Here is a 24,668-nt window from a genome sequence, read left to right as displayed (position 1 = left end):
CTCTGCAGCTGTGCATGGCAGCACCAAAAGCATACACCAGGTCACTCCTCTGCCCCATGAGTGGGAAACTGAGCCTTGCAGACCATTAGCTAGCCCTCCAAACCATCCTCCATGCACATTCCCAGTGGGGACACCACCACCTTCCTGGGTATCCAGCCTCAGTCCTTTGGAAGAGTCACCTATCCCTCCTGGGCTCCAGAGTTCACATCTCAGGTTCAGCACTTGCTAGTGACCTCAGCTAGGGCTCACAGCCTTCCTGGGCCATGAGTCCCTTAGCTGCAAAGTGAGAGTCACGCCAGCTCTGACATGGGACTTCAGCGGGGGTGAGCTAAGGAAGTAAACGTCGTGCAGCACAATCAGGGCATGAGGCCACCGAGTTCCCTACCTCAGCCCCCCTTCCCTATTTTCTCCCATTTATACTCCAAACTCTGACCCAGGAACCTCAGCACGTGGCTACCTGCGTAGCTTCTCGCTCCAGCCCCGTCACTGCAGACACAGTCTGATCATACTTAAGCCCCTCAAGTAAACGACACATGAAACACTTGCAAGAGTCCTGTACTGAGTTCTTTCTGAAGTGAAGGATTATTTTACAAACTGAAATCCTCATCCCTGGATTTTTTCCTTCACACGCCTGAATTTTTATTTATTCCAGGGAATTGCCAAGCAGCACACGTGTGCGCTAGGACACGGGTTGCCCGGTGGCTTCCAAGCACGACCTCACCATTCAGCCCTGGGCAACTGCTCACCAGCCCCGCTCGCCCTGGAGGCTGAGGGCTCTCGCCACTGCAGCTTTCATTCTATCAACGGATTGCCCCCAATATGTTGATTATTGGCTGTGTGTCAGGCACTGTGCTCATTCATTTTCTTATTTATTCCTGCCCATTTCTTCAGAAATTGACATTACAATGATCACCCGGATTGTTTTTAATTGTTGCCATTTGCAATATCACACACTTTTCTTCCTCTTCTCAATGCAATAAAACACAGAGGGTGTACTTTCTTGGCCCTTAAAAACTCCATTTCACATATAGATGCAAAGAACAATCTCAGACTTCCTTCTGGGTATATCCCTAGAAATGAGACTTGGAATGAAGTTCAAAGAACAGCACCAGTTCTGAGGAATGCAGCTCATGTCCTTGGGGCCCTGGCTCTCCCTAGGAGCCCCAGTTGGGATTCCAATGCCCCAGTTCCCTCCACACCTTCTTGTACTTCTCCCCTGGGAAAAGGGATAAGGGTCTAATAGCTGAGGGGAATTTCAGGATCCGTGGTAAGGGGTTATGAACTGCCCTTACTGCACACTCCAGCCATTGTCACCGCCTGTACAGTTGCTGTTCCTAGAAGCCCCAGCAGGTGTCACTGTGACCCTGACCATCCTCACAGGCCCCGCCCCTGGGCCTGTGCACAAGACAGGTTTGAGGCCTGGGGGGTTCCCAGAGGGGGGAGCTCACCTCTAAGGGGTCCCACAGGAAGAGTCCTGTCCCAAAGAGAAGGGATCCCGTCTCTACTGCACTCTCTCCCAGGGCCATTGTAGGGAAGGACTGTGGTCCAGGGAAGGCTCACCCTCATGGTCAAGGGCTGGGTAGAGGTTGCAGAGAATGGAGAGTGAAGAGGGAAGAGGGGACCTAGACCTTCCTTCCTTTCCTCCATCAGTCTCTTCTTACATTGCATTAGGAGAGTGTCCTCCCCAACCCCACTCTCCCTCAACCCACCTAACCACCTGCCTTGAGTTTGGGGGACAAATCTTGGTGACTGCTGAGGACCCCTCTGGGTCAGAAATCATTAGACTGATGAGGAACCAGAAGGCACAAAGGGGACTGTAAGTCAGGAAGGGCTTCCTGGAGGAGATGAGTGTGGACTCAAGAGATTAACTCAGGGTCTTGCCTCACAAGAAGAACAAGGGAGAAGAGGGACCAACCTGGGGACTCGGAACTATCTGGGTGAGGAATGCTAAGAGATGAGTTCATGGATGGCTGTTTTGGGGGATGTTTCTGGAGTCCGGTGGGCTTGTAGGGACTCTCGCCCCACAAGCCACTGAAGCAGGAACCACAGACTAAGAGTGTCCATGCGTGTGCGTGTGCGTGTGCGTGTATGTGTGTGTGTGTGTGTGTGTTTGTGTGTATGGAGTGGGGGGAGAGCCTTGGGAGGGGCTGGCAAAGGGTATGAGAGAATAACAAGATGCTGGGTGGTGAGCGGAGAGAGGGAGACCTTCCTTCCAGGCTAAAATTGGGCTGTCTGGATGGGGGGAGGGTGTGACAGGAGAGGGAGGGGGAAGGGCTAAACCCGTGCCCAGCCTTAGGTACGGGGCTGAGCCTGCCAGGTGTGTTTGCTTCCTTGAGCCCTCGGCCTTTCTCAGGATGAAAAGTCAGTGACAAGCCAGGGAGCTGGGCTTTTGCACAAAAGGTGTGTTGAGCCTCCTATCGTGGAGCCCAAGGAGACGTCAGAGGCCCTGGCAGAACTCACTGGCTCCCTCCTCTGCATTTCCTCCTGGCCCATCTGTCCACCCCCTCTCATCTTCCCCAGGGGCCCTCAGTCAGTACCAGTTCCCGTCCACTCTGCCCCACCCCCCTTTCCTCTGCCTCCTGCCCCCACCCCCTTCCCCCTCTGAGAGCTGGGGAACTGGCCCTTTTGGTTATCACCTCATGGAGATTTGGCTCTTCTGGGAGCGAGCCTTGACACCTGGCGTGGGGCCTGGAAAGTCAAGGAAAGACTTGAGAACTGGTAACTACACACACACTCTGGCAGGGACAGCGGGCAGGGGAAGCCGGAGGAAAAGCAAGGGTCTCCAACCAGAGCCTGGGACACAGTGTCTCGTGGGCAGTCTCACCTCCTCCTTTCTTCGGGGGTCCCGGCTTCCCGACGACACCATGTGTGGGAACCATCTCCAGGCGCACATACGGGCCGGGTGAGAGATTCCTGAGAAGGTCCGGTGATGCGTCCGTCTTGTCCAGAGGCGGCCTCTGCCCAGCTCTGTGACACACACCGCCCTCCCGCACGCCCCGGGGCCTGGGTTAGGACGGCCGGGGAAGCAGACTCCCCAGGTGTCCGCAGAAGCCAGCTGCCCAGCCGGGAAGCTGATGTGAGTCGGCTGGCTTTCCTTCCCGGCAGCCGCAGAGGCTGGGGCCGGCGGTGCCGCTGGGACTGGAACCCAGGCCCTGGCGACAGGCCGGGGCACCGGAAGGGACTGGAGCTCTCTCTAATTTGACTGCTCTGGGAAGCAACAGAAATCACAGACTGCTTTCAGTGGGGGCGGAAGCACATAGTGTGGAAGGAGCCCTTACACCAGGGAGGCCACACGGTGTGGGATCAAATCCATCGGGGCCCCAGCCCAGTTTCCACACCCAGTGGTGGCAGGTGCCGTAGCCTGGCTTCCTGGCAGCCCTGTCCTGAGTGCACTGGGGGGCCCAGTGCTGCTGGCTCTCGATGGGTGGACGGCCAGCATCTGGGACACTGGAGTGTCCTGGAGCCCTCACCTCCTATTTACTCCGTGGTCGTGCGGTGGACTTCCAGGAGAAGTAGCCACAGCCACCCACCGGGCAGCTAGGGCCCTGTTCCCTAGGCTGCACACACAGCCTTGGGATCCCTGCAGATCCCTCATGGGGTCTGAGACAAGGGACAGGGGGCCAGAGTGCAGGTCAGGGGCCTTGCTGACTCCCCAGTCCACCCACCTAAGTCGCTGTTGAGGCTTCTTCGATGTTGAGACGCCCCCCAAACCTTCATGGCCCACCCAGGCCAACAGAACACTCTTCCACAGACATGCCCCACTGCGTTCCCCTGGCCTCCCTGCCCCTGTTGGCCCCTGCCAGCTTCCTGGTGCCCCTGGCTGGTGAGTTTCACCCCAGAGGTGACTATAGTCTTTCGGTGGCCAGGGCCACCACCTTCCCTGAACCCTTTTCCATCGCTCTGCAGCCCAATCTCACTCATCCATAACCCCCAGTAGCGGGGGCAGGGCTGGGGGTGAGAGGGGCTCTCTCCAGGCAGCGGCAGGGGGCGGGGGCCAGGGGCTCCCCTAACTGCAGAGGCTAGCCTTACACACCCAGCAACACATGTCCCCCTTTATGGCCAGGGCTTTCTCTCGGTGCTTAAAGGCAACTGTGAAAAGAGCAGGGCTGATTCTGGCTGCCTAGCCGTCTCCTGGCAACAGGCCTGGCAGGAGGTCTTTCTTTACCCCCCCCCACCTCTCTTCTCTCCTCCACCACCCCCCTTTTTCCTTTCCCCCCTGTGTCTTGTGTTGTGTATCATTAAAACTTCCCTCCCAGCCACTTCGCAGCCAACAACCAGGCCCTTCTGGGGCAGCTCAGCCGGCCGGGCCTGGGGGTGGGGGCTCCGAGGGGTCAAGCCCCCAGAGACGAGGCTTTGTGTTCTGGAACCAAGGCTTAAACTCAATTTGGCAATCTTCGGCACGTTCACGAGGGGCAGCCAATAGAACCACCTCTCCCTCGCCCTGCACACCCCTCTTCCTTCTCTCCCCCCTCCTCAGCTTCAGCTCCCAGTCTCTTCTGTTAGTGCCCTAAGCCTGCCAATAGTGCCACTGGGCACTGCCCGACCCTGCTAGGGCCTCACAGGGCTGGACACCAACAACCCCTCACCTAGAAGGACAAGTCTCCGCTGAAGGCTGGGACAGCCCAAGCCAGAGGCCTGCAGCCAGCTCCAGCCCAGTGTCCTGGTCTGCCCTGAAAGGGGCAGGAACACAAGGGGTGGTGGGCCCGGGGGTCATGGGGAGACAGATCATCTACTGTGAGTGTCAGGACCAGGACTCCTCATTTGGCCACTTCAATCTAGAGGGACACTGAAACCCAGAGAGGGTAAGTGCTTTGCCTGGAAACACACAGGCAGTCAGGGGAAAGGGGGGGCTGGAACCCTGGTTTCTGCTCCCCTTCTTCTGTGGCCCTTTACATACCTTACTGAAGGGGAACAGGTGGCTCTCTGAGGCCAGTGCACTTTCTGAGCTCTGGCTTGCCAGCTCAAAGTTCTCTGCCTCCTCCACGCAAATAGCTTCTGCCAGGCCTGGACTTGGCGGGGGGGGGGGACCTCCTTCCCCAGCCCCTCTGGACAACTGGGAGACAGTTGAGCTTCCTCCTCCCTCCTTCCCCCCACCAAGAGTGTCTGTGTCACAGAGGCCTGGTGCCAGGCCACCCTGTCATCTAACACACTCATAAGGCTGGATGGGTGGCCCCACGTTTCCTGATAGTCAAGGTAGGGGTGATGCCGGGAATGAATCTCAGCTCTTCGCCAGTATGGTTTCCGGATCCACCTCGGGGGCTCCTCCACTTCAGCCAGCTCCAGCCTGGCTCACCCTCAGGGCCGCTGGCCACCCAGCAGGTGCAGGCCACCGAGAAGATGCCCTGACCACACAGGTGGGCACCGCGATCCGGGGTTTCCAGACTCCCGGCATTTCCACGCTGCATTTGCCCCACAGTACCTGACCTGCTCCTTTCTTAACACTTGTCTTTAAATCGATTTGCTTCGTTCTTAATAAGGAGATATTAGAAGACTGTGATGTTGAGCAGCGTGATTTCGTTCTAACCAGATACTATGGCCCCCAAAGGCTCTGGATGTGTGACCTTTTCTATTTTTTTTTAAAAGATTTTATTTATTTATTTGACACAGAGAGACAGCCAGAGAGAGAGGGAACACAAGCAGCGGGAGTGGGAGAGGAAGAAGCAGGCTCATAGCGGAGGAGCCCGATGTGGGGCTCGATCCCATAACGCCCAACGAACGCCTCTGCCACCCAGGCGCCCCCTTCTCTCCTTATTAGGAAGGAATCTTAGTGTCGTTTTAGTACCAAACAGACTTTCTCCTGGACAATACTCAAGAAGAGTGAAGGAGAGTGGAATAAGAATGTGAGTAAATGAGCCTTCTCATTGTGTGATTCGAAGTTATTAAATACCATGCTTCATCTCGTGGGCCATCATCCATGGTCCTCTCCAGCTTCCAAGGAACATTCGCATCAGCAGTGGAAATGCTCTCCAAATTCCAACATTTGGCCAAACTATATTTCAGACTTTCTTAAATTCTGGAGCAGAAAATAAAATAAAATAAAATAAAATAAAAAATAAAATATATTTTAGTTACACCATGTTCTCTGATTTGGGGTTCAGAAAATGATTTCTCACCTTAGCACCCCCTTTGATGTGCAGAACAAAAGGCAGAGGGGACCTGGGGAGGGTCCAGGTAGGGACAGGCAAGAAGAAAGAGGGGGGAAAAGCCTTTTGGGAGCAGCAAAGGAGCTCTGGGAACATCATCGCCATCACCACTGGCCCTCAGTCATTAGACAGTCTGATCAAGATTTTGCCATTGGGGGGGGTCACAAGTTTATAATAAATCTTAGGGCACCAGCATCAGGGTCTTCTATGTGCCCCAGGCTCTCTGGGTAGATTATTCCATTTAACCCCAGGGAGTTGTGGGATCAGCATACCCATTTGACAGGTAAGAAAACAGGCACATGGAGGTCCAAATAACTAGCCCAAAGTCACAGCAAAGCAGTGGTGGGGCCAGGATTTGAAATGCCTCCCTCTGATCCCAGAGCCTGTGCTCCCCTGCCTCCCTCCCGGCAACCTGAGGCTAGCTGGCCAGTGGGGACAGTCCTAACTTAGGAGACCCTGGTCTGTGGATAAAGGGCGAAGCTGATGCCCAGAAGCCTGAAAATGTGTGTGTGTGTGTGTGTGTGTGTGTGTGTGTGTGTGTGTGTGTAGGAAGAATGCAACCCCACCTCCACCCCGGACCCCAGAGGAGCCTTCCACCAGCCCCAGAGAGCACAGCCTCAGGAAGCTGTGTGGATGTGTGGGAGGGGGCTTCTCTGGGAGCCTGAGGAGGCTGCGAATGGAGGGCTGTGATTACAGGTGGAGAGAGGGTGGGAGGAAGGCAGCTGAGCTCCAGCTTTTTTCCCCTCTTTTTTTTAAATGGAGATACAATTCACACACCATAAAAGTCACCACTTTAAAGTCTACCACTCTGTGGCTTGTAGCAGATTCAGTGAGTTGTGTGACCATCACCACAGTCTCATTTCAAAATCTTTTCATCAACCCCAAAATACACGTGTACCCATTAGCCGTCAAGCTGCGGTTTCTTAAGGAGAAAGGAAAAGGCAGCACAAGATGGAAGTAGATTCTGGATTAATTTTAAGCCTCATCTCACTCCTACACCGTCTCTTACTGCCCCCTTCTCCCTCCAAGTTGTCTCAGAGCGAGTCTCCCAGCTCCGGGAGCAATTGCAACCTCACCCGCATCCAGACTAAACCCCCAAACCAAGAAAAAGAAGCCTAACCAGCCTGTAAACTAAAGCAGCTCAACTGTGAGTCGATCAGCAGCACTTCATCTAGCTGCACCATACTAGGCACTACGGGCAGGAGGGCACAGATGTCACTTGGAGGACTGTGGTTGCAAGTTAACAGCCCGGAGTGGCCGAAACAGCAAGGAAAATGTATTATTTCACATACCAAGAAATTCCGAAGCAGGGGTCTGCTAATGTCTCAGCAACGGTGTCAGAGACCCAGCTTCTTTCGCTTTGCCGTGTTCTTCCTCCACTACTCAGCCTCATCCTCAGGCAGTTTCCCTCATGGTCACAGGATGGCTGCTGCAGCTCCAGGCATCCTACCCAGACACAATGTCCAAAAGCAGGAAAAAGGGACATTTAGTCTCATTTAAAAGCCCCCAAAACCTTTTCCCAGAAGTCCTTTTGCACACTCCAGCAGACCTCCTCTCATGTCACATTGGCCAAAGATGGGTCACATACCTACCTCTAAACCAATCCCTGGTAAGGGGAATGAGTCCAGGATCGGCTTAGACCAATCAGGATTGATCTCTGAGCCAGGTCGGGGAGGGGCAGACAGCAGAACAGACTGGGGGCCTCTTTCAGCCTGGAGAAAGGGGCCACCAGCATAGAAGACTTTACCCTGGAGAGGCTCAAGAAAGAGCAGCTGACTGTCATAAAAGTACAGAAGGGCCACTTACTGAGCTCTTCGCCATGTCCCAGGTGCCATTTCAGACATCGCACACATCACTCCACTGAACAGGCAATAGCCATCCGAGGCAGGTGTTATTATACCCATTTTGCAGGTGAGGAAACAGGCTTCAAGAGGGCAGGTAGTGTGCCCAGTGTCTCACAGCAGGAGGCAGAGCTGGTGCTGATTGGGTGATGGTGGTGGCAAGAGATTGGTCTCTAAGACAAGCACTCACACAGAGGGTCTCCCCACCGTACATATGAAACCCCATTCAGGTCTTACCCGGAAGCCAAGGACAAGGAGCAAAGGAGACGGGCTCTGCCAGGTGTGGGGCAATGCCAGACAGGTGCCCCTGGTCTGCCCAAGGACCTGCCTGTACCTGTCCCAGCCACCTGCTCCTGGGCTCCTGCCGGTGAGGCAGCTCTGACCCCATGGCCAGCCCACTGGGTCCCTAGCCATGTGTCTAGGTTCCCAGGACCCAGGGCCCCTCCTGAGGTTCCACCAACGGCCGCTGCTGGCTGCACTTGTCTGCAGGGACGCTAATTAGCTGGCAGAGCTCTGGAGGGTCTAAACCTGGATTTGACCAGAAATTTCCACACCATCTCCAAGAATAATATCAGGCTTGTTCTGTCCCGTCTCCCTAATGGGTCCCAGAGACGTCTTCCCCAAAAGACCCCTGAGATGGAAAGAACCTTCATGGCTCTTATCTTGGTTTTAAAGGAAACTAGGAGCCATAGTCCATACCAAGAAAAACCAGCCACACAAAGGTCTGGCTCTGCTTTCCTGGACACAATCACTTCCCCCGGGGGGCCAGCCCCCTCTGGGTGGGGGCTCCGGGCCGGGTTCTGAGGCCGAAGGCAGCATAAAGGGGCTGGAGGAAAGCTGAAGAGGAGGAGGAAAGGGAAGGAGAAGGAGGGCAAGAGTGGCAGAGAGGGGGCGCTGGCAGCATGGGGAAGGGCAGCATGAGGGCTGCCAAGCCCCAGATGCCAGCAGGCTGCCAACCCCTGATCTCACCCCACTTGGGGCAGTGCCACTCTCCTCTGAAAGAGAAGCAGGAGCCAAAGCACAGAGCTGGGGAGCTGGGGTAGGTAGAGAGCTCGAAGGGCCAAGGTCTACTCACCGTGGGGACCCTGAAGAGCCATAAGGATCCCAGACATGAGAGAGGGGTCCTCCCATCCGAGACCTCAGCCCCTGCCTCCTCCCTCTGTCTCTCAGCCAGTCATCAACAATGTTTACATGGGGCCTCCTATGTGCCAGCCCCTGCTCAGGGTGTTGGGGTTTTGGGGAGTCCCACAGAGTTTTAATTTTGGAGTAGGAAATGAACGGACATATTTGACATATAATGTATGCAACATAAGGTCAGTGTTAGGGGCTATGCAGAAACATAAAGTGGAATAGGAGCCCAAGAGGGACAGGGTCGGGGAGCAGCTAGTGGTAAGGGGAACCTTTCTGGAAAGGAGATTTTGAGGTAGGTTTAAGTTGGAACATCAAACAAGATTTTCCTGGAAAACCCTTCTGGAGGAAGCTCTTGGGTGCCTGAGGGGGACTGCTTAGCTAAGGCTGACGGGGACAGAAGGAACGACCCAAGAGAGTAGCTTGTTCCTCAGCCCCTAAGAGGAGAAGAAAGAAACCCAATATTTATTATCCTGGGCCGCGGTCTGGCGTTCTGTCAGCACGGCTCTCATTTAACGCTGACAACTCCCTATGAGATACAAAGTATTATCTCCACCTCCCACAGAATAGAGGAGGTTCAGGGATAACAGGCAGCTGGCCAGGGGTGCCCTTCATCCTTTCTGTTGCTCCCTCCCCTTCCAAAGGGCTCTGGCCCAAATCGCTTTCCCAAATGCCCTTGGGGAACCGGAGATGACCAGCACCGGAGGAATCACTGCGACAGGGGAAAGCCCTCACGTTCCCACAGGTGGCACCTGTGATCTCAAGGTGCGGGTGAGCCAGGCTGGGAAGGACTCGGTGACATCACTCTGCCGTTTGCAGCCTCGCATATCTCGACACAAAGCGGAGGCAGCCGCAGGGTTCCCGCCAGGCGGTGCCGAGGAGACCTCACATCACCTCGGCCCGCCCGCGTCCTGCATCTGGGGCCCGCCCGGCCTCCCAACGGAGCCACCTGGGTGGGGAGGAAAGGGAGCCCGAAGCCACGCACACCTTATCCTCAGCTAAGCTCGGGGATTGCGAAGTAGATTAAGGGCATTCGCTCACGAGGACGCCTACTTAACCTGGATCCTCAAAGATCCGGGCTGCTCACCAACAAAGTCTCGGGCTCCCGGCCCCGCGGGGTGCGGGTGCGGGGCCGGGTGGGGCCCCCTTCCTCGCCCGCGGACTTCCTGCCTTATTATCAGCACCGCCGCCAGGGGGCGTGCCAGGGCCGGACGACGGAGGGGCTGGCCGGCTCCGGGCGCCTTTGTGTGTTCCATTGACACTGGTTGCTCACCTATGGTGCTTACCCGGTGCGGTCTTCTGGCATTTCCAGGACGCTACCTCTACGCTGGGCGGTTTAAAGAAATCTTGTTCAGTGAATTCTTGTGCCCACCACCCACGCTATGGCCTGCCTGCTTCCGGGCTGTCCTCTCTGGTTGTCCAGCCTTCTAGTGGCTTCCAAGGAGCTCGCTTGAACCGTTCTGAGGCTCCTATAGCTCTTGGGAGAAAGTGAAAAGCCCCTCTCTCCGGTGAGAGAGCCCCCACGCGCCCCCTCGTGCCGCTCCCCGTGCGCTCTCTTAGGCCCTCTGGACTTGGGCACCTGCGGCTTCCCCACCCTGCAGCATTCCCCTCTCTCTTCATCCTCCCCAGGCCGGTCTGGGCGCCAGCTTTTTGGGCCCCGAGCAGCTTTCGGGCACGTTCCAAGCAAAAATGAATAGCCCTGCGCTCGATCGGAGATTTCCTCCTCCCTCCCGGCGACAGACGGGTAGCCCCCTGCGGGCGGGCGGGGGCCTGGCCGCCGTTGTCTTTGTCTGGGCCGTGCTCCGCAGGGGGCCCGGCGAGCGGCGCTGAATACACAGCTGCGGACGGCGTGCTCCGGGGGAGCGCACATCAAAAGGAACCTCGGGGCAGCGAGAGAGGTGGGGGGTGGGATGGGGCCGGGCAATCACCCGGCAGCGCCGAGCTCCCCGATATTCACACGCACAACACCAAGGGCTTCCCACGTGCCAGCCCTCAGCCCGCAGGCCCCGGGCCCTCCCAGCCTTCTCGGCCCTCTTTCTAGAGGCCACCCTCCCATTCAGGGCGGAGGCCTCGGGGTCCACGGCACCGACGCCGCCACCTCAGCCACCCTGGCTGACCTTGGAGGGAATTTAACCCTTTCCCCCCATCGACTGCAACCCATCCTGAGGTTCGGGGTGCCCGTTAGAGAGAGGGTGTTTCCGTTCGTGACACGTAGCGCGGGGGCGCCCTCCCCCTCTCGGGTAGGGACCATTTCTGTGTTCCACCGGCAGCGCCTGGCGGGCGGGAGGAAGGAAATTAAGCCTGTGTTGAAGGAAAGACACCTGGCAGGGGAGGGGAAAGGGCTCAGGAATCCCCTCCTCTGGGCAGCTTTCTAGTGGGGGGAAATCCCCACACCAGCTTCCATTCTCCAGGGCGCCATGCAGGGCCACTATGGGTTCCCACACCTCCCTGCCAGGCCTCCGCTCTTTTACTTCCCCAGGCTGTGCAGCCAGCAAAAGTCCGAGATTCTCTCCTCCCACCCACTTGTTTTCTGGCCTCTCTTCCCTTCCCTGCCTTAAGCTCCTGACCTGGGTCTCCGGGTGCTCCCAGGCTGCCTGGAGGAGGCATTGGATACAAGTGGCCCTTCAGAGAATGACCAGTCTTGCCTAGGCTGCCGAGGGCCACTGGCTGGGCATCTCTCAGCCAACCCTCAGCCCACCCACAGCCTCGGGGATCTTCTGCCCCCACCTCCCAGGGTTGGCTCCTATGGACTCTGAGGCCCCAGAAATGATCCCAAGAGGTCATCTAGTCCAGCTCCTGCCTCCTGGTCACACTGGATCCACAATGTGTCTTGGTGGCCAGGGCAGGCAGCCCTGCTCAGCTCTCAGAACGACAATTATGGACTCCGAGCCTCCCGAACTTCCAGGCAGAAGGTGAGATCCAGCAGGCACCTCGGATCAGAACACCGGGGGAGAGTCCCCGTTGGGCAGGACAGAACACAGGGGAGGACCTAGCAGGCCGTGCGGGGGTGTCTGGAGGGCTCTCTACCCCTAGAGCTGGCACCCCGAGGCGCCACCGTCAGTGATTACGGCAAACCCACTGTGACCCTCTTTCCAGGTGAATCAGAAACAAGGCACCCCAGAATTAGCCCACCACGGGGGCATCTCTAAAGGATTGTCATCTCTGCAGCCTCCGTCCCAGTCACTGTTCTTGGGCAGGTTGGGGCTTTTTCTCCGTCTTGCTCATCCTGCCCCTCTCAGCCTCCCTCCTTTTCCCTTTCCCTTCTCTCTCCTCCGTCTCCCCCTGCTAGTCTCCCGCCCTCTTCTCTCTGTATCCGTGTCTCTCAGTTTCTCTTTCTCTCTCTCCTTTCTTCACTCTGTTTCTCCCTGTTCCCCCTTCCCTCCTCTCTTTCATCTCTCCCCCCACCCCACCCCACCCCTCCAGCCGAGCCCCCGGCTAGGAACGCGCGGCAGGAGCCGTGACAAGCCCAGGCGGCTCTCCCGACCCTTGGTGCCCCGGGGCCAGTTCCCTGAGCTCCCCGCGCCCACAGCAGCCGTGTAGGGAGAGGGCTCTCAGGATGGGCAGGGGCAGCAGGCTCGAGCCATGGGCATGGGTGGCCCAGATCAAAGGCCAGGAATGTCTGGGCCCTTGCCCGGACTTCCTCTGGCCATGCCCCCCAACTGGTGTAGAGATGGTCCGCCATTCCAGGCCTCTGAGGGACTTGGGGACGGCACCTTTGCTTCCCCTTCTGCCTCCAACCCCTGAGCAGTGTCCCTTGTCCCCATCACTGGCCTTGCTCTCTTCACCCCAGGCCCAGGGCTACTCCAGGGTCCCTGGTGCCTCTGGGGCTGTGGGTGGCCCGGGAGAGGGGCTTGGGAAGCAGGTCGCCCAGGTGACAGGGGGCCAGTCCCCCAAGAGTGACCTCCATCTCAGCACCACTCAGGACTGAGACCTAATTCTTGGACTCTGGAGAGGGAGAGGACAGAAAGACCCCAGGGGGCTGTGGTGGGACTTTTCTCCAATGGTGGGGGGTGGGGGTGTTGGATACATTTGGTTTCCACACAGGGAAAGGACTCCTTATCACTGAACCCGAACCCCAGGTGGGAACTCAGGCAGAGAGTTGGGGGGAGGACGCCCTGGTGGGCAGCAGGGTCTTCTGAGGACCCCAGCTGCTCCCTGCTGGGGCTGCTGCGTTTCACTGGCCCCAAACGGTTCATCCTTAAGATCCAAATGGGACAGCGGGCACTGCTTCTGACCCGAGCTGGAGGCCGGGCCTGAACCCCTGGAGGAGAAAGTGACCTGGCTCTGCGAGCAGGAAATGCAACTGGCCGCTGGTGTCAGTTGCAGGAAATGCAAAGGCAGCAGGAGGTCCCGATACCGATCTGATCCCTGACAAAAGACTCAAATGACACTCAGCTCGGTCCCCCGGCGCCGCCCGCAGCCAGACCTTCGAGCCTCCGCGGACCCTTCTGCGCGCCTCTCGGACACCCGGGAAGCGACCTCCCGCGGCCGGGGTCGAGTGGCCGGCAGGCTCTCCGGCTCCGGAGGCTGGAGGCTGGGAGGGGTTGTATTTCCCAACCCCCTCCGAGACCCTCGGATCCTGTCCTGCCCGAGCGAGGCTTCTGGAAACATCCGTGTGCTTTCTACTCTCGATTTCTCATGCGCCCAAGTCCAAAGGGGTCACGGTCCCCCGAGAGAAAAGGAGCCACCCATCAATGCCCAATCCAACCCGGCACCACGTGAACGCCCCCGTCAAAGCCCCAGCTTCTTCAACCTGGCTGGCGGGGGGCGGGGGGGGGGCGCCGCGGCGGTCCCGTGCCAGCAGAGGGTCCAACGTGCCGGGACCCCTCCCCCAGGTTCCCACTATGTCCGGGGCGCGGGCTTTGCCCAAGTTTGCTGGGCGATGCCCTTCCCCGAGCCCGACTCGTGGGCCGGGCGGGAGGGGCGCGTGATTGACAGGCTGAACTACAGACTCATCTCTTACCTTAGGCCGCGGGCGCTGATTGGCTGCTCGCTGACATCCTCAAACCCGGCTGCTCCGCGCTGGGCTCGGGAGGGGGGCGGCTGCGGGTGGAGGTGCGCTTCTGACAAGCCCGAAAGTCATTTCCAATCTCAAGTGGACTTTGTTCCAACTATTGGGGGCGTCGCTCCCCCTCTTCATGGTCGCGGGCAAACTTCCTCCTCGGCGCCGCTTCTAATGGAGCCCCACCTGCTCGGGCTGCTCCTCGGCCTCCTGCTCTGTGGCACCAGGGTCCTCGCCGGCTACCCAATTTGGTGGTAAGACTCGCCTCTTGTCTGCCCGCGGCCCGATTTCTCCGCCGAGTCCCGTGGAGGTGGGGGGCGCCGGCCGGGGGTGGGCTGCGGCTCCTTTCTCCTTGCCTCCCTCCAGCCCCCCACTCGCCCACCCCTCCTGGATTTTCTGCTGGTGTCGCCTTCGGAATCCAACTCCTGGCTTTTCTGATAATCACCATTTTCCCTGCTACTCGCTGCAGAGGCTGGAGGACTTTTCTCGGCTCCGATGGTCTCTGATTCTTAAATCCTCACCCTCCACGCGTCTCCATCTGGGGGCCCCGAAGACCCTCCATTTGCTTGCACTTGGGTTTCTTGGAAATCCAGCGCTGTCCCTGGGGCCCAGCCACTCCTCTTCTCCATTTTGGGGTCTTCATGGGCAAAATCATCCTGTTCCTTCATTCCACCCCCAGCTCCGCCGGCGCCTCCATCAAGAGATTTCCCCCACAATAACCCCTTTTGCCTTCATATTTCAGACCCCGATGGCTTCAGGGATCCCTGGGGCAGGGGAGCGGGCGGGGGGGGGGGGATTTCATCAGATTCTCCCCACTCTGCTCTAGATTAATCTTGAGCCTCAGAAGTGAATATGGTATTTGCTGATCCGAGATGCCATTGAATTCGGATTTTATTCATTTCTTGTTTGTCCATCCTGGCAAAAGAGGGGCTCTTTGAAAATGTAGTTGTTTGGGAGGGGGTGGGTTTGTTCTTTGACCAAAAACCCAATTCTCCATGTCAAATTCGTTCCTTTTGGAAAACCGAGGACCGAGGAGAAAGGGAGAGAGGGAAAGGAGAATTCTGTCTCCGAGAAATGCGGATACAAAAGACATTTTTAGTAAATAAGGCTGGGAAACCAGGCGCGGTGTTTGGGGGGTGTGCGTGTATGGGGGGGACTGACCAAGGAATAAACATCCCTTTGGGAGCCCCAGTTCCAGGGAGTCCCCTTGTTTTCCAAGCAGCCCCACCGCCCCCCGGCAGGTCCCAGAGGCCAGAGGGGAAAGACATACTGAAACCAGTTCTCTAAATTATACCCCGCCTGTCCTCAGTCTCCAGCCCCCTGCATTCCGGAAAACTTTAATTAAAGAATCTTACCCTCCTGGATGTAGGAGAGCCTCGGCCGGGGGGGGGGGCCGGCGGCGGGGAGGGGTGGGAGGTGAGGAGGAAGAATTTGGGATCTGTGAGTAAGAAGAGGGCCTGTGGCCCCTGAGGTGAAAGTCAGAGGAAGGCCACCAGGGCGCAGTGCCCCCTGCATGTGTCCCCTTTTCCCTGACTTGCCACCCCTTCCCCAGCCCAAGCTAGGGGGGAGCAGAGCCAGCATGATTCCGGGGCCACACCCTGAGTCTGCCTCCAGTTGTTTGGGGGTGGCAGGATTTGTCTGGGGGCCGGGATGGGGGCAGGAGCAGGGCACGGCCGAGGGTCTGGGTACAGAGGGTGCTGAGAGTTGCTCCCAGGACATACACCCGAGGGAAAGTCTTTCTTCCGCCCAGCCCATCCTTCCCGCGGCTTTGGGCTGTTCTGGGGCTTTGGGCTGTTCTGGGGCCTCCGGTACATAAAGAGGTCTAAGGGGTGGCTGGGGCACCCTGGGATTCCAGGTTGGGGGCTCTGCCTGTTGGGGGAAGACCACTGCCTAAACCCATCCCACCTTTCCAGCCCTTTCCGACCCTCTTTCCATCCCTGGGCCAAGGCCATGCTGTTCTTTGCCTTCATGGGGACTGGTGGGGGGAGGGTACGGAGAGAAGGCTTGGAGCCCCACAGGCTGCAGGGGTGAGGAAGAGGCCAGGTCCCCTACCCTATTAACTGGAGGAGGGCACTTCCCAGGGCAGTGCCTGTGGGGAAGCGTTGCGGGGGGGGTGTCTGGTGTGTAATGCTGTGTTGGGGAGCATCTAGATAGGAAGATGTTGGAAAAACCCGGAAAGCCAGGACGTCTTCCCTAATGTAGTGCTGGACACATGGCTTGTTTGGGGGCTGGCGGGGGGCAAGGAGGGGGAGACAGGGATGCTGCTTTGTCTGAGCAGAGGAGAGGGGTGTGTGTGTTCTTGGTCTATGATCGTAAGAGGTGTCAACTGTACACGAGCGAGTCTCCACATATGGAAGAGTCCGTGCCCGCACCTGGGCCACCATGGACATGAACTCACGTGAGATGGGGGATCCGTGGCTGTGACAGGGCGTGCTGCCTCTCTACACACAAGTGCCAGCAAGTGGCTGATTCTAGGATGTGTGTGTGTGTGTGTGTGTGTGCGCGTGTGAGAGAGAGAGAGAGAGACAGAGACAGAGGAAGTCTAGAAGTGTCTATGCCCACGTAAAGGTCAGCTCCTGTGTCTGCTTGTGACACTGCATGACTGTGTTCATGACTGGGCATGTGAGTGGTGTGTGTGTGTGTGTGTGTGTGTGTGCGCGCGCGTGCGTGCGTGTGCGCGCATGCCTTCATGACGGTGTCAGGGGAAAGCCCCACAGCTGTCTTTGTGCATGGATATCAGTGCTCATGGCCATGACCTGACTGTGCTTGCAAGCAGGAGTGTGAGGCTGTGTTTGGGTCCGCCTGGGACCCGGTCCTCCCGTGCCAGTGACTGGCAGGGCCCAGGTTTGTGGGTATGTTTGCAGACCTAAGACTTGCGGGTGTGAGTGACATCCCGAGCCTGGGTGCTTACTGGGTGTCCGAGGTCCTGGAGGGGTGGTCCGGCAGGAGACAAAGGTCTAACCAGGAAGCTGCAAAGGGCCCCGCTGACCTAGGGTCCCGAGCTCAGCAGTGTCGGGGCAGGGCGCAGAGCCCTTCTTGGCCCGAGCTCATCCTGTCTGCCTGAGGACAGCGGTCAGCAGCCCTCCCCTCTTAGGCCGTTTGTCTTTGGTCTTGGAACTGGGCTGGAGGGTAAGTCAGCCTCTTAGAGCTGGGGCCGGGCCTGGGACAGGGACCATAGAGTGGACAGGCCTCAAAGTCCTGTTCCCACTCTGCCTCCAGGGCAGTTGGTCAGATTCGAGTTCTTTCGGCATCTGAGCCCCACATAGGCTGCCGTCTTTAGCCCTGCCAGCTCACACATTCCCCAGGACGGATTTACAGGGGAAATGGTTTAGCTGGGATTTCTGTCCCTGCCACCTCTCAAGAAAGGTACTTCGAACCCCCAGGGGCCTGCGCTCCTAGAGCCCCAGCCCTGAGAAAGGCAGACCAGAAAGTAGAGCTACTCAGGGCCTCAGACAGAGGCTCCTGGGAGGGAGAGGCGTGCGTCAGGCCTCCCCAGCCAGGTAGTGCTAGAGCTGGGACAGGAAGCGGTGACAGGCACCGATTTCTATAATTCTTCTTGTCAGGCCCAGTTAGCCCCTGCTGGAGGAACTTGTCTTTCTTCTCCTTCTGGGGGGAAAATGAACTCCCTTATTAGGGCCCATCCTAGGGCCTGCTACATTCCAGAGACAGAGGCCCTGATGGAAGGGGCCGACGCTGGGGGTCGGGAGCCCACCCTGCCTCTGCGTGACCCACCCACCTGGGGCTCTGTTCCCTCTTATGCTCCAGCCTCGCCAGCCTCCTGCCTCACAGCTTGGGGGACAGTGTTCTGCAGGAGTCAAGGGCAGTGAGCTGGGAAATAAGACACCTGAGTTCTCTTTCCACCATCCTGGGACCCATTCCCCCACTCCAGTGGCTGCCCCAAGCCCTGCCTCAGTTTCCCTACCTGTCAGATGTCGTGCTGCCTCCCCCACCGGCTCCCACCTCCACCCGCCTTTCAGAGGCTTGTGAACATGTTCAGTCAAACCCCGTGGGGGTCAGTGGGCTGGGCCCAAGGAGGCACCTGGAGACTGCGGGGGAGGAAGGCCCCAGGCCAGGTGTTAACACTTGTAACAGGCAGGAATTACAGCTGGCTGGGGCTGGGGCTGGGGCTGGCGAGGAGCTGAGCTGGCTGGAGGCTGTTGATCCCACAGACAGACAGACAGACAGATGGGCAGATCGGATGGCCAGGCTTGAACCGGGTGGTCTCCCTTCCAGGGCAGGCCTTCCCTGGGGGGACATGGGGGGGTGGAAATTAAGCCAGGTCTCTTGGAAGTGAGTTAACAACCTTCCTGCCCACCCCACCCCCACTGTGGGTGGGGTTTGCTGTCCAAGGCGAGCAAAATTGGTGGTGGATCTGCTTGGATTCTTATGATGGGACCACGTTTTGTTTAAAACAAAAACAAAAACAGGTGAAATGTTATAATAATACCAAGAGCTTGGAGCTGAGTTATGTTCTTGGAAAACCTGCTTTAGCATAGGGGAAAAGGCACGAGAGAAGGGGCAGCAGTCAGGGAAAGTTCTCCCAGAATTTCAGAGCATTTTTCAACAGCTCTGGGGCAAAAGGTGAGCGATGGGCGGAGTCTGAGCATCACCCCCACCCCAGGGATCTTGAGGGCCCTGCGTCTGAGATAGCTGCCTGGTAGGAAGACCTTTTGGGGGTGGGGGTGGGGTAAAAAGAGTTGGGAGCTGGACTGTGGTGCCAAGATCTTTAGGGGACACTCTCCCTCCCTGTGGCTTTCCCAGGGACAAACCCAGCCAGCCCCCACCAGCCCCCACACTCTGGCACCTGGGTGCATTCTCGATAACCGATGAAGGTGCAGAAACTGAGGTGGGGTGGGGGGCCCTAGGTGGAAATCCCTGAAGAGTAGACTCAGCCAAGGAAGCGTCTCTAACTCGCCTTACTACAGAGCTTAATGTTCAAAAGACCTGAGTGGTACTTGGGCAGACCAAGGATCGAGAAGACAGTATGGGCCGTGGAGAAGGTGATCTGGGCATGAGATAGGGCAAGGGAGCTATGACCTAAGTGTCTTCTCTAGACTTTGAATAGGTCTCGGCAGGAGACAAGACAAGGAGCTTGGGGTCAGGGCAGGAGAGGTGACTTTTCTCGGAGGTGGATGAAGCTAACAGACCCTTCCAGGGAGAGTGGGGAAAAAGGAAGACCTCCCTGGCCTCAGAATGTGGTGAGCCCAGGAGTGGAGGAGGACCTGGTCTTCTGGCCTTTTCCACCCACCCTGTTGGGAGCCGTAGAATCCTTCTAAAGCCACCAGGGCGGGGAAGACATTCTCTACCTCTGTCCCTGGCTGGGAGAAGAGGGGTGCCTCACCCCTCTCTCAAGGGTAGGGCCAAGATGATCTGTCTATACGTTATGTTCTCATGACAGAGCAGAGTGGGGAGACTCGAGTCTGAGTTCTGGGTTCACCGCCCACTGGCTGCGCGACCTAGGACGAGTTCCTTTTCTTTGTGCTTCGAGTCCCTGACTCCCTCTGGGCTTCCTTCTCCCTGACTCCCCTGAGGGATCCCTTCTGCCCCTTGGAATTCCCAGGGCTATGACAGGGACTGACACGGTGCTGCCAGGGGCGGCCCCATTGCCACTCTCCCCCCTGCCCTCCCCACGCCCCACCCCTTCCCGGTCCATTCAGACGTTCAGAGCCTGTCTGTCTCAGGCAGCCTAGCCCCTTGACTTCCGCAGTCCCGCCTGCCCTCAGTCCCAGAGCTGGCTGCCCCACCGCCACCGGACCAGCCTGCGTGCACCCCCTGACCACACTGCCCCCAAACCCAGCAGCCGGGCTCACATTCACATCCGGGGCTTTCACATACTACCTGGGTAACCTAGAGCAAGTTAACCTCTCTGAGCCTCCGTTTCCCCATTTCTAAAATGAGAACAGTGATTGCTTCTGCTTCATAGGTTTATAGAGAAGGTTCAATGAGCAAATGCATATAAAGCTCTTAGAACAATGCCTGGCCTACAGAAGTATAGGTGAATATTTGTTACTCACACCTCCTGTCTGCAAGCTTTTTTGACCCCTTTAAGTCCTATATCCAAACTTGCCTCTTCCAAGAAGCCCTCCTGGGTTGGCCTCACCTGGCCCTGCTTTCTTACCCTCCGAGGTCAGCTTGCCCTATTATCCTTGGCACTGCTGACCACAAGCCTATAGCTTTATTCGTTTTTTTTTTTAAGTTTATTTATTTATTTTTTAGTAATCGCTACACCCAACACGAGTCTTGAACTCACAACCCCAAGATCAAGAGTCCAACAATTGCTCTTTCTACTGAGCCAGCCAGGTGCCCCCACTATAGCTTTATTCTTAACTTGACAGAGTTAGGCCAGGAAAACCTACCCTCAGCTCTCTGCTTGCCCAGGAAGGGTAGGGAGAGAGGGCACTGGAGCCTCCCCTAGCCCTCCTCCCACCCCACAGTTTGTGGGGCTCTTGCGGCCACTGCCATTTCCAGCTGGGACCTGGAGCCACCTGGGGCTGGGCCGGAGAGGGGTGGGGGAGGCAGGCGCAGAGGGGGGGAGTGGCACTGGGGCCGCCTGGACCAGCCCGAGCACAGAAGTTGCTCCTCCAGGAGCCGAGAGATGATTCAGAAGGTGATTTATAGACGGAAGGCAGAAAGCTTGGCTCCTGGCAGAGGCCTGCTGCTTAATTACATTCTTGGGGGGGGGGTAGGAGTGGTGCAGAAGCAGGAGATCCACTTCTACTCCCTCCCCCTCCAGGCCTGTCCCCATCGCTGCCCACGCTCCAAGCAGGGTCCCTCTTTCTCCTGCTGCCAGAGAAGGAATTCCCTCTTCGCAATGAGGGACTAGGCCAGGAGAGCAGGAAGAGCTGCTGGGGCTGGAGGAGGTGGAGAGAAAGGGCAGAGGCCAGAGTTCCATCTCCTGGGACTCCTCCGGAGTCTGGCATACAGAGGGGGCTGGCAAACAGGACCGTCCAGGGAGGAGGGTCATCGGTTCCTCTCTTCCCTGCTTCTGCACAGGTGAATCGATAACCCACCCGGGGGAAGAGGGTTTCTAGAATCTTCCAGAAAATGCCAACTCCACACTTTCCCTGCAGTGCCCTATCGTGCGGCTTCTGGATCCTTCCTTCAAGTATGTTCCTTGCATGGTCGGTGCTCAGCGGGCCACGGGCTGGGCACTAGGGACCAGGTTCTGTGCTCAGAGGTTGACAACCAGTTCTTCAGTGCCGGGCAACCTGTGTTATGTGGGCACAAGGGCTGCCTTAGATCTAGAGGGTTCTCCAGGCAGGGTCAGGCTTGTATCAGAGGGAGAGGAACTGTCCTATCTTCACGCTAAACCAACGTCTCAGAGGCATTGCTTAAGCTACAAAATCACTTCTGCACTGTTGACAAGCAACCCCTACTCTGCTCGGTCACTTGCTGTGGTGACATCTGGATCCCCTCTATGAACACGGACCCAGGTGGCAGCCTGACGTCTCTCGACGGCTGCTTGGTTTCCATGCAGTCTCATCGCAGCTTTGAAACCCAAAACCCCGCCACTAGTTCTCGGGGCTAGAAAGGTGTGCTGGGGGCCGGGGGGAGGGTAGCCTAGACCAATAGCGTCTATTTATCTGTTTGCGGCTTGGCGTGCACGGCCGGGAGGAGTTGGCAGGGGTCAGGATGGGGACACTAGACAGCTCTCTGGTTCCCCCTGAGGCAGGCCTTCTCAAAATGGCCTCATTAATGTGTGTGGAGTGAATTCCAGAAATGTCAGGCACACCCATACATCCAGGGGAAGGATGGAGACACAGAGGTGTGCTGGGAGACAAGAGGGGGCAGTGTGGGGTGGCGAGAGGTTTCTGGCCAGTGAGTTAGGGGTCCTGAGCCCTGGCTCTGCCCCTAGTTGGGGTGTGACATTAGGCAAGTCCCTTCACTGTTCTGGACCTCAATAAAATGGGACGTGGGCAAGCGGCTGGCCTTGGACTCCCAGCTCTGCGATTTCAATCCCGGATTCTGGTCACCCAGTGATTTGGACGAGCTGCCCGGTAGAGGGGGGTGGGCGCTGAGAGCTGACCTCAGGGCGGGGTGGGGAGGGCTGAGCACGGAGCTCTGTACTCAAACAGCTGTGCGGTCGTGGAGGGGTCTCACCACCTCCCAGGCCTCGGCGTCCTTGTCTGCAATGTGGGCGATGATCATTCCGCCATCACTGGCCTGCCTACCTGCAGGGCTGTCCAGAGCTTCCGAAGCAAGGGTCTTGATGAGGCTCGTTGAGAAGCGTCACGTTCTTTCCAGAGAAGTCAGCGTCGTTGCTGGTCCTACCAGAAAAGAGGAGTTAGAGTCCTCCCCTGGTCAGAGGGTGCCGAGCAGGGACCCAGCAGGACTCTCGGAGCCTCGGAGCTTGAGGAGTTGGTATTTTCAGCCGAGGAGGAAGGAATGGGCTAATAGGGGCGTCATGAGGCTCAGTGGGGAGCACCCAAGGGAGGGGTGGAGGTTGAGGCCAAGCGGCCACAGGACATGCCCGGGTTCACAGCTCATAGCACACGGCATGGGAGCCCTCCCGACCTAATGCAGAGACCAGAGGCCTGACTGCGCTCAGCCAGGCACAGAGCAGGATTTCTTTTCTTTTTTTTTTTTGAAGCAGGCTCATAGCAGAGGAGCCTGATGTGGGGCTTGATCCCATTACGCTGGGATCACGCCCTGAGCCGAAGGCAGACGCTTAACCGCTGTGCCACCCAGGCGCCCCAGAGCAGGATTTCTAAGGAGGGACACACAGCCATGCTGGTGTGGGTGGAGGTGAGCTGGGGTCAGGGTAAAGGGCCAGGAGGTGGAAGGGGCTTTTCTGAGGCCTGTGGTCATCAGAAAATCCTAATTGCCTGTACAAGGACTTGCAAACAGGCAGACCAACCACTCAAGCTAGGTTGGAAAACCAAGGTGTGTGTGTGTGTGTGTGTGTGTGAGAGAGAGAGAGAGAGAGAGAGAGTGCGCTCACGCGCACATGTGCACATGTGTGTTGAGGGTGAAAAGGGGGATGGGAGCAACAGGACCAAGCACCCAGTCTGTTGGGAGGGCCCTTGTGTGAAACCTGCCCCTGGGCACAGAGTCCCACTTATCTGCCAGAGCCAGCCGGGCCAGCGAGAAAAGCCAATCTCTCCTCGCAGGGCCATTAGGAATGCAAATAGGGGCTTGTGGCGGTGCGAGGGAGCGAGCTCCTGCCTCCTGTCCACCTCCTCACCACTTATCTTCCTAACTGGGATTTCTGAGGATCTCTCCCCTGCTCTAAAACCTCCCATGGCTCCCACCTCTTGTCTGGCACCGCGGCTCCCTAGGATCTGGCCTCTACCTACCCATTCAGTCGTACTTTCATAAGACCCTCCCAATTCCTCTGTGCCTGTTCATGGAAAACCCCGCCCCCTCCTCTCTCCCTTCCCTGCATGCAACTGTTGAGATGCTACTTTGCCTTGAATCCAGATCAAATCCCTCTTCCTTTGGGAAGGACTCCTAGATTGCCAAAGCCATGCCCCTACCCATGTCATCACTCCCTCTTCTTCTCCCCCCACAGGCAGACATGCCCTACGGAATTCCCACTGCCTTCCACCATGGGCTCCCAGACTACACATGCCCCCCTCAAGGGAGAACCAGAGTTTTAGTCCCTTGTAACTCCCCTCCACAACCCCCGCCCCGCCCGCCAGTGCCCAGTGACCCCAGCACAGAGCAGGGGTCCGTAAACAAACACTGCGCTGTATGTAACACCCTCTGTAAAGGCACAGGGACAAAAGATGTTTCTAAGAGTGCCGGGCCCATGCGCGCATCACCGTGGTCTCACGAGCAGACAGAATGGGCAGAAGGGATACAAACCCCACCCACCCCTGGCCTAACCTGAGGCTCCGAGCACATTGCTTCTGCCGACTTTGAAAGGAGCCGGACCTGGTTCCCCTTGACCAGCGGTCAGCCTGCCCCGCGCAGCTCAGGTCCGCTTGGCCCAGGCCACGTGGCTGACAGCCCTGACCTGTGGAGAGCTCTCAGGAGGATGGGAGCCCAGACCTGAGCAGGCTGCTGTCTGAGCCTCGTCCCTAGAGTCTCCGATCCCCTGGGATTAGATTTTCCATCGCAGCTCCACTTGCAAACATTTCCCCTCTGTGTTCTATCTGCTACCCGCCATCCCCGCCGTGCTCCCCAGCTCACACTACACTTGGGAGCCTAAGCCTTTAGTTGTAAATTCCCATTTGGTGGGACTTGTTTCTGCACCCAGGGTCGGGTGAGTGTGTTTGTTGGCAGTCCACGTACTGGTCCCTATACGCACATCGTGGGCTTCTAAAACCTACTTCAGCCCATTCTGCAGATGAGGACTCGGGTCCCCCGGCTTGTATTCTCAATCCACATCCTGTTGGGCCCAAAGCTTTTTCTTTCTGCCACCATTCAGGCACAAAAGTGGACTTCTTCCTGGGGGCAAGAATCTACTTGTTCGTGTTCCGCCTTATTCCCCAAAGGAGGGCTTTGGGGCAAGATTACATTCGACCTTCAATTTGTAAGCTGCTGCTTTGGGTTTATGGATACTGTGTCTGAAACTCTGGGAGGTCCCTCCCTCAGGGATAGATGCAAGGC

At 57.5% G+C, this 24,668-nt stretch overlaps 1 protein-coding gene across 1 annotated transcript in view; it reads left to right on the top strand.

The window, feature by feature from the left end:
* Nucleotides 1-14,288: 14,288 nt before the first annotated feature.
* WNT3 (Wnt family member 3) overlaps nucleotides 14,289-24,668 on the top strand; it is a 46,147-nt gene continuing 35,767 nt past the window's right edge. Inside the window, exon 1 of the mRNA XM_040640452.1 lies at nucleotides 14,289-14,368. Within this exon, the coding sequence (XP_040496386.1) occupies nucleotides 14,289-14,368 (80 nt within the window). The remainder of the gene's footprint in view (nucleotides 14,369-24,668) is intronic.

This window comes from Ursus maritimus, unplaced genomic scaffold (assembly GCF_017311325.1).
Source record: "Ursus maritimus isolate PB19 unplaced genomic scaffold, ASM1731132v1 scaffold_24, whole genome shotgun sequence".
NCBI lineage: Eukaryota > Metazoa > Chordata > Mammalia > Carnivora > Ursidae > Ursus > Ursus maritimus.
The sequence above is the reverse complement of the archived record's forward strand: the minus strand, read 5'-3'. Positions and strand labels throughout refer to the sequence as shown.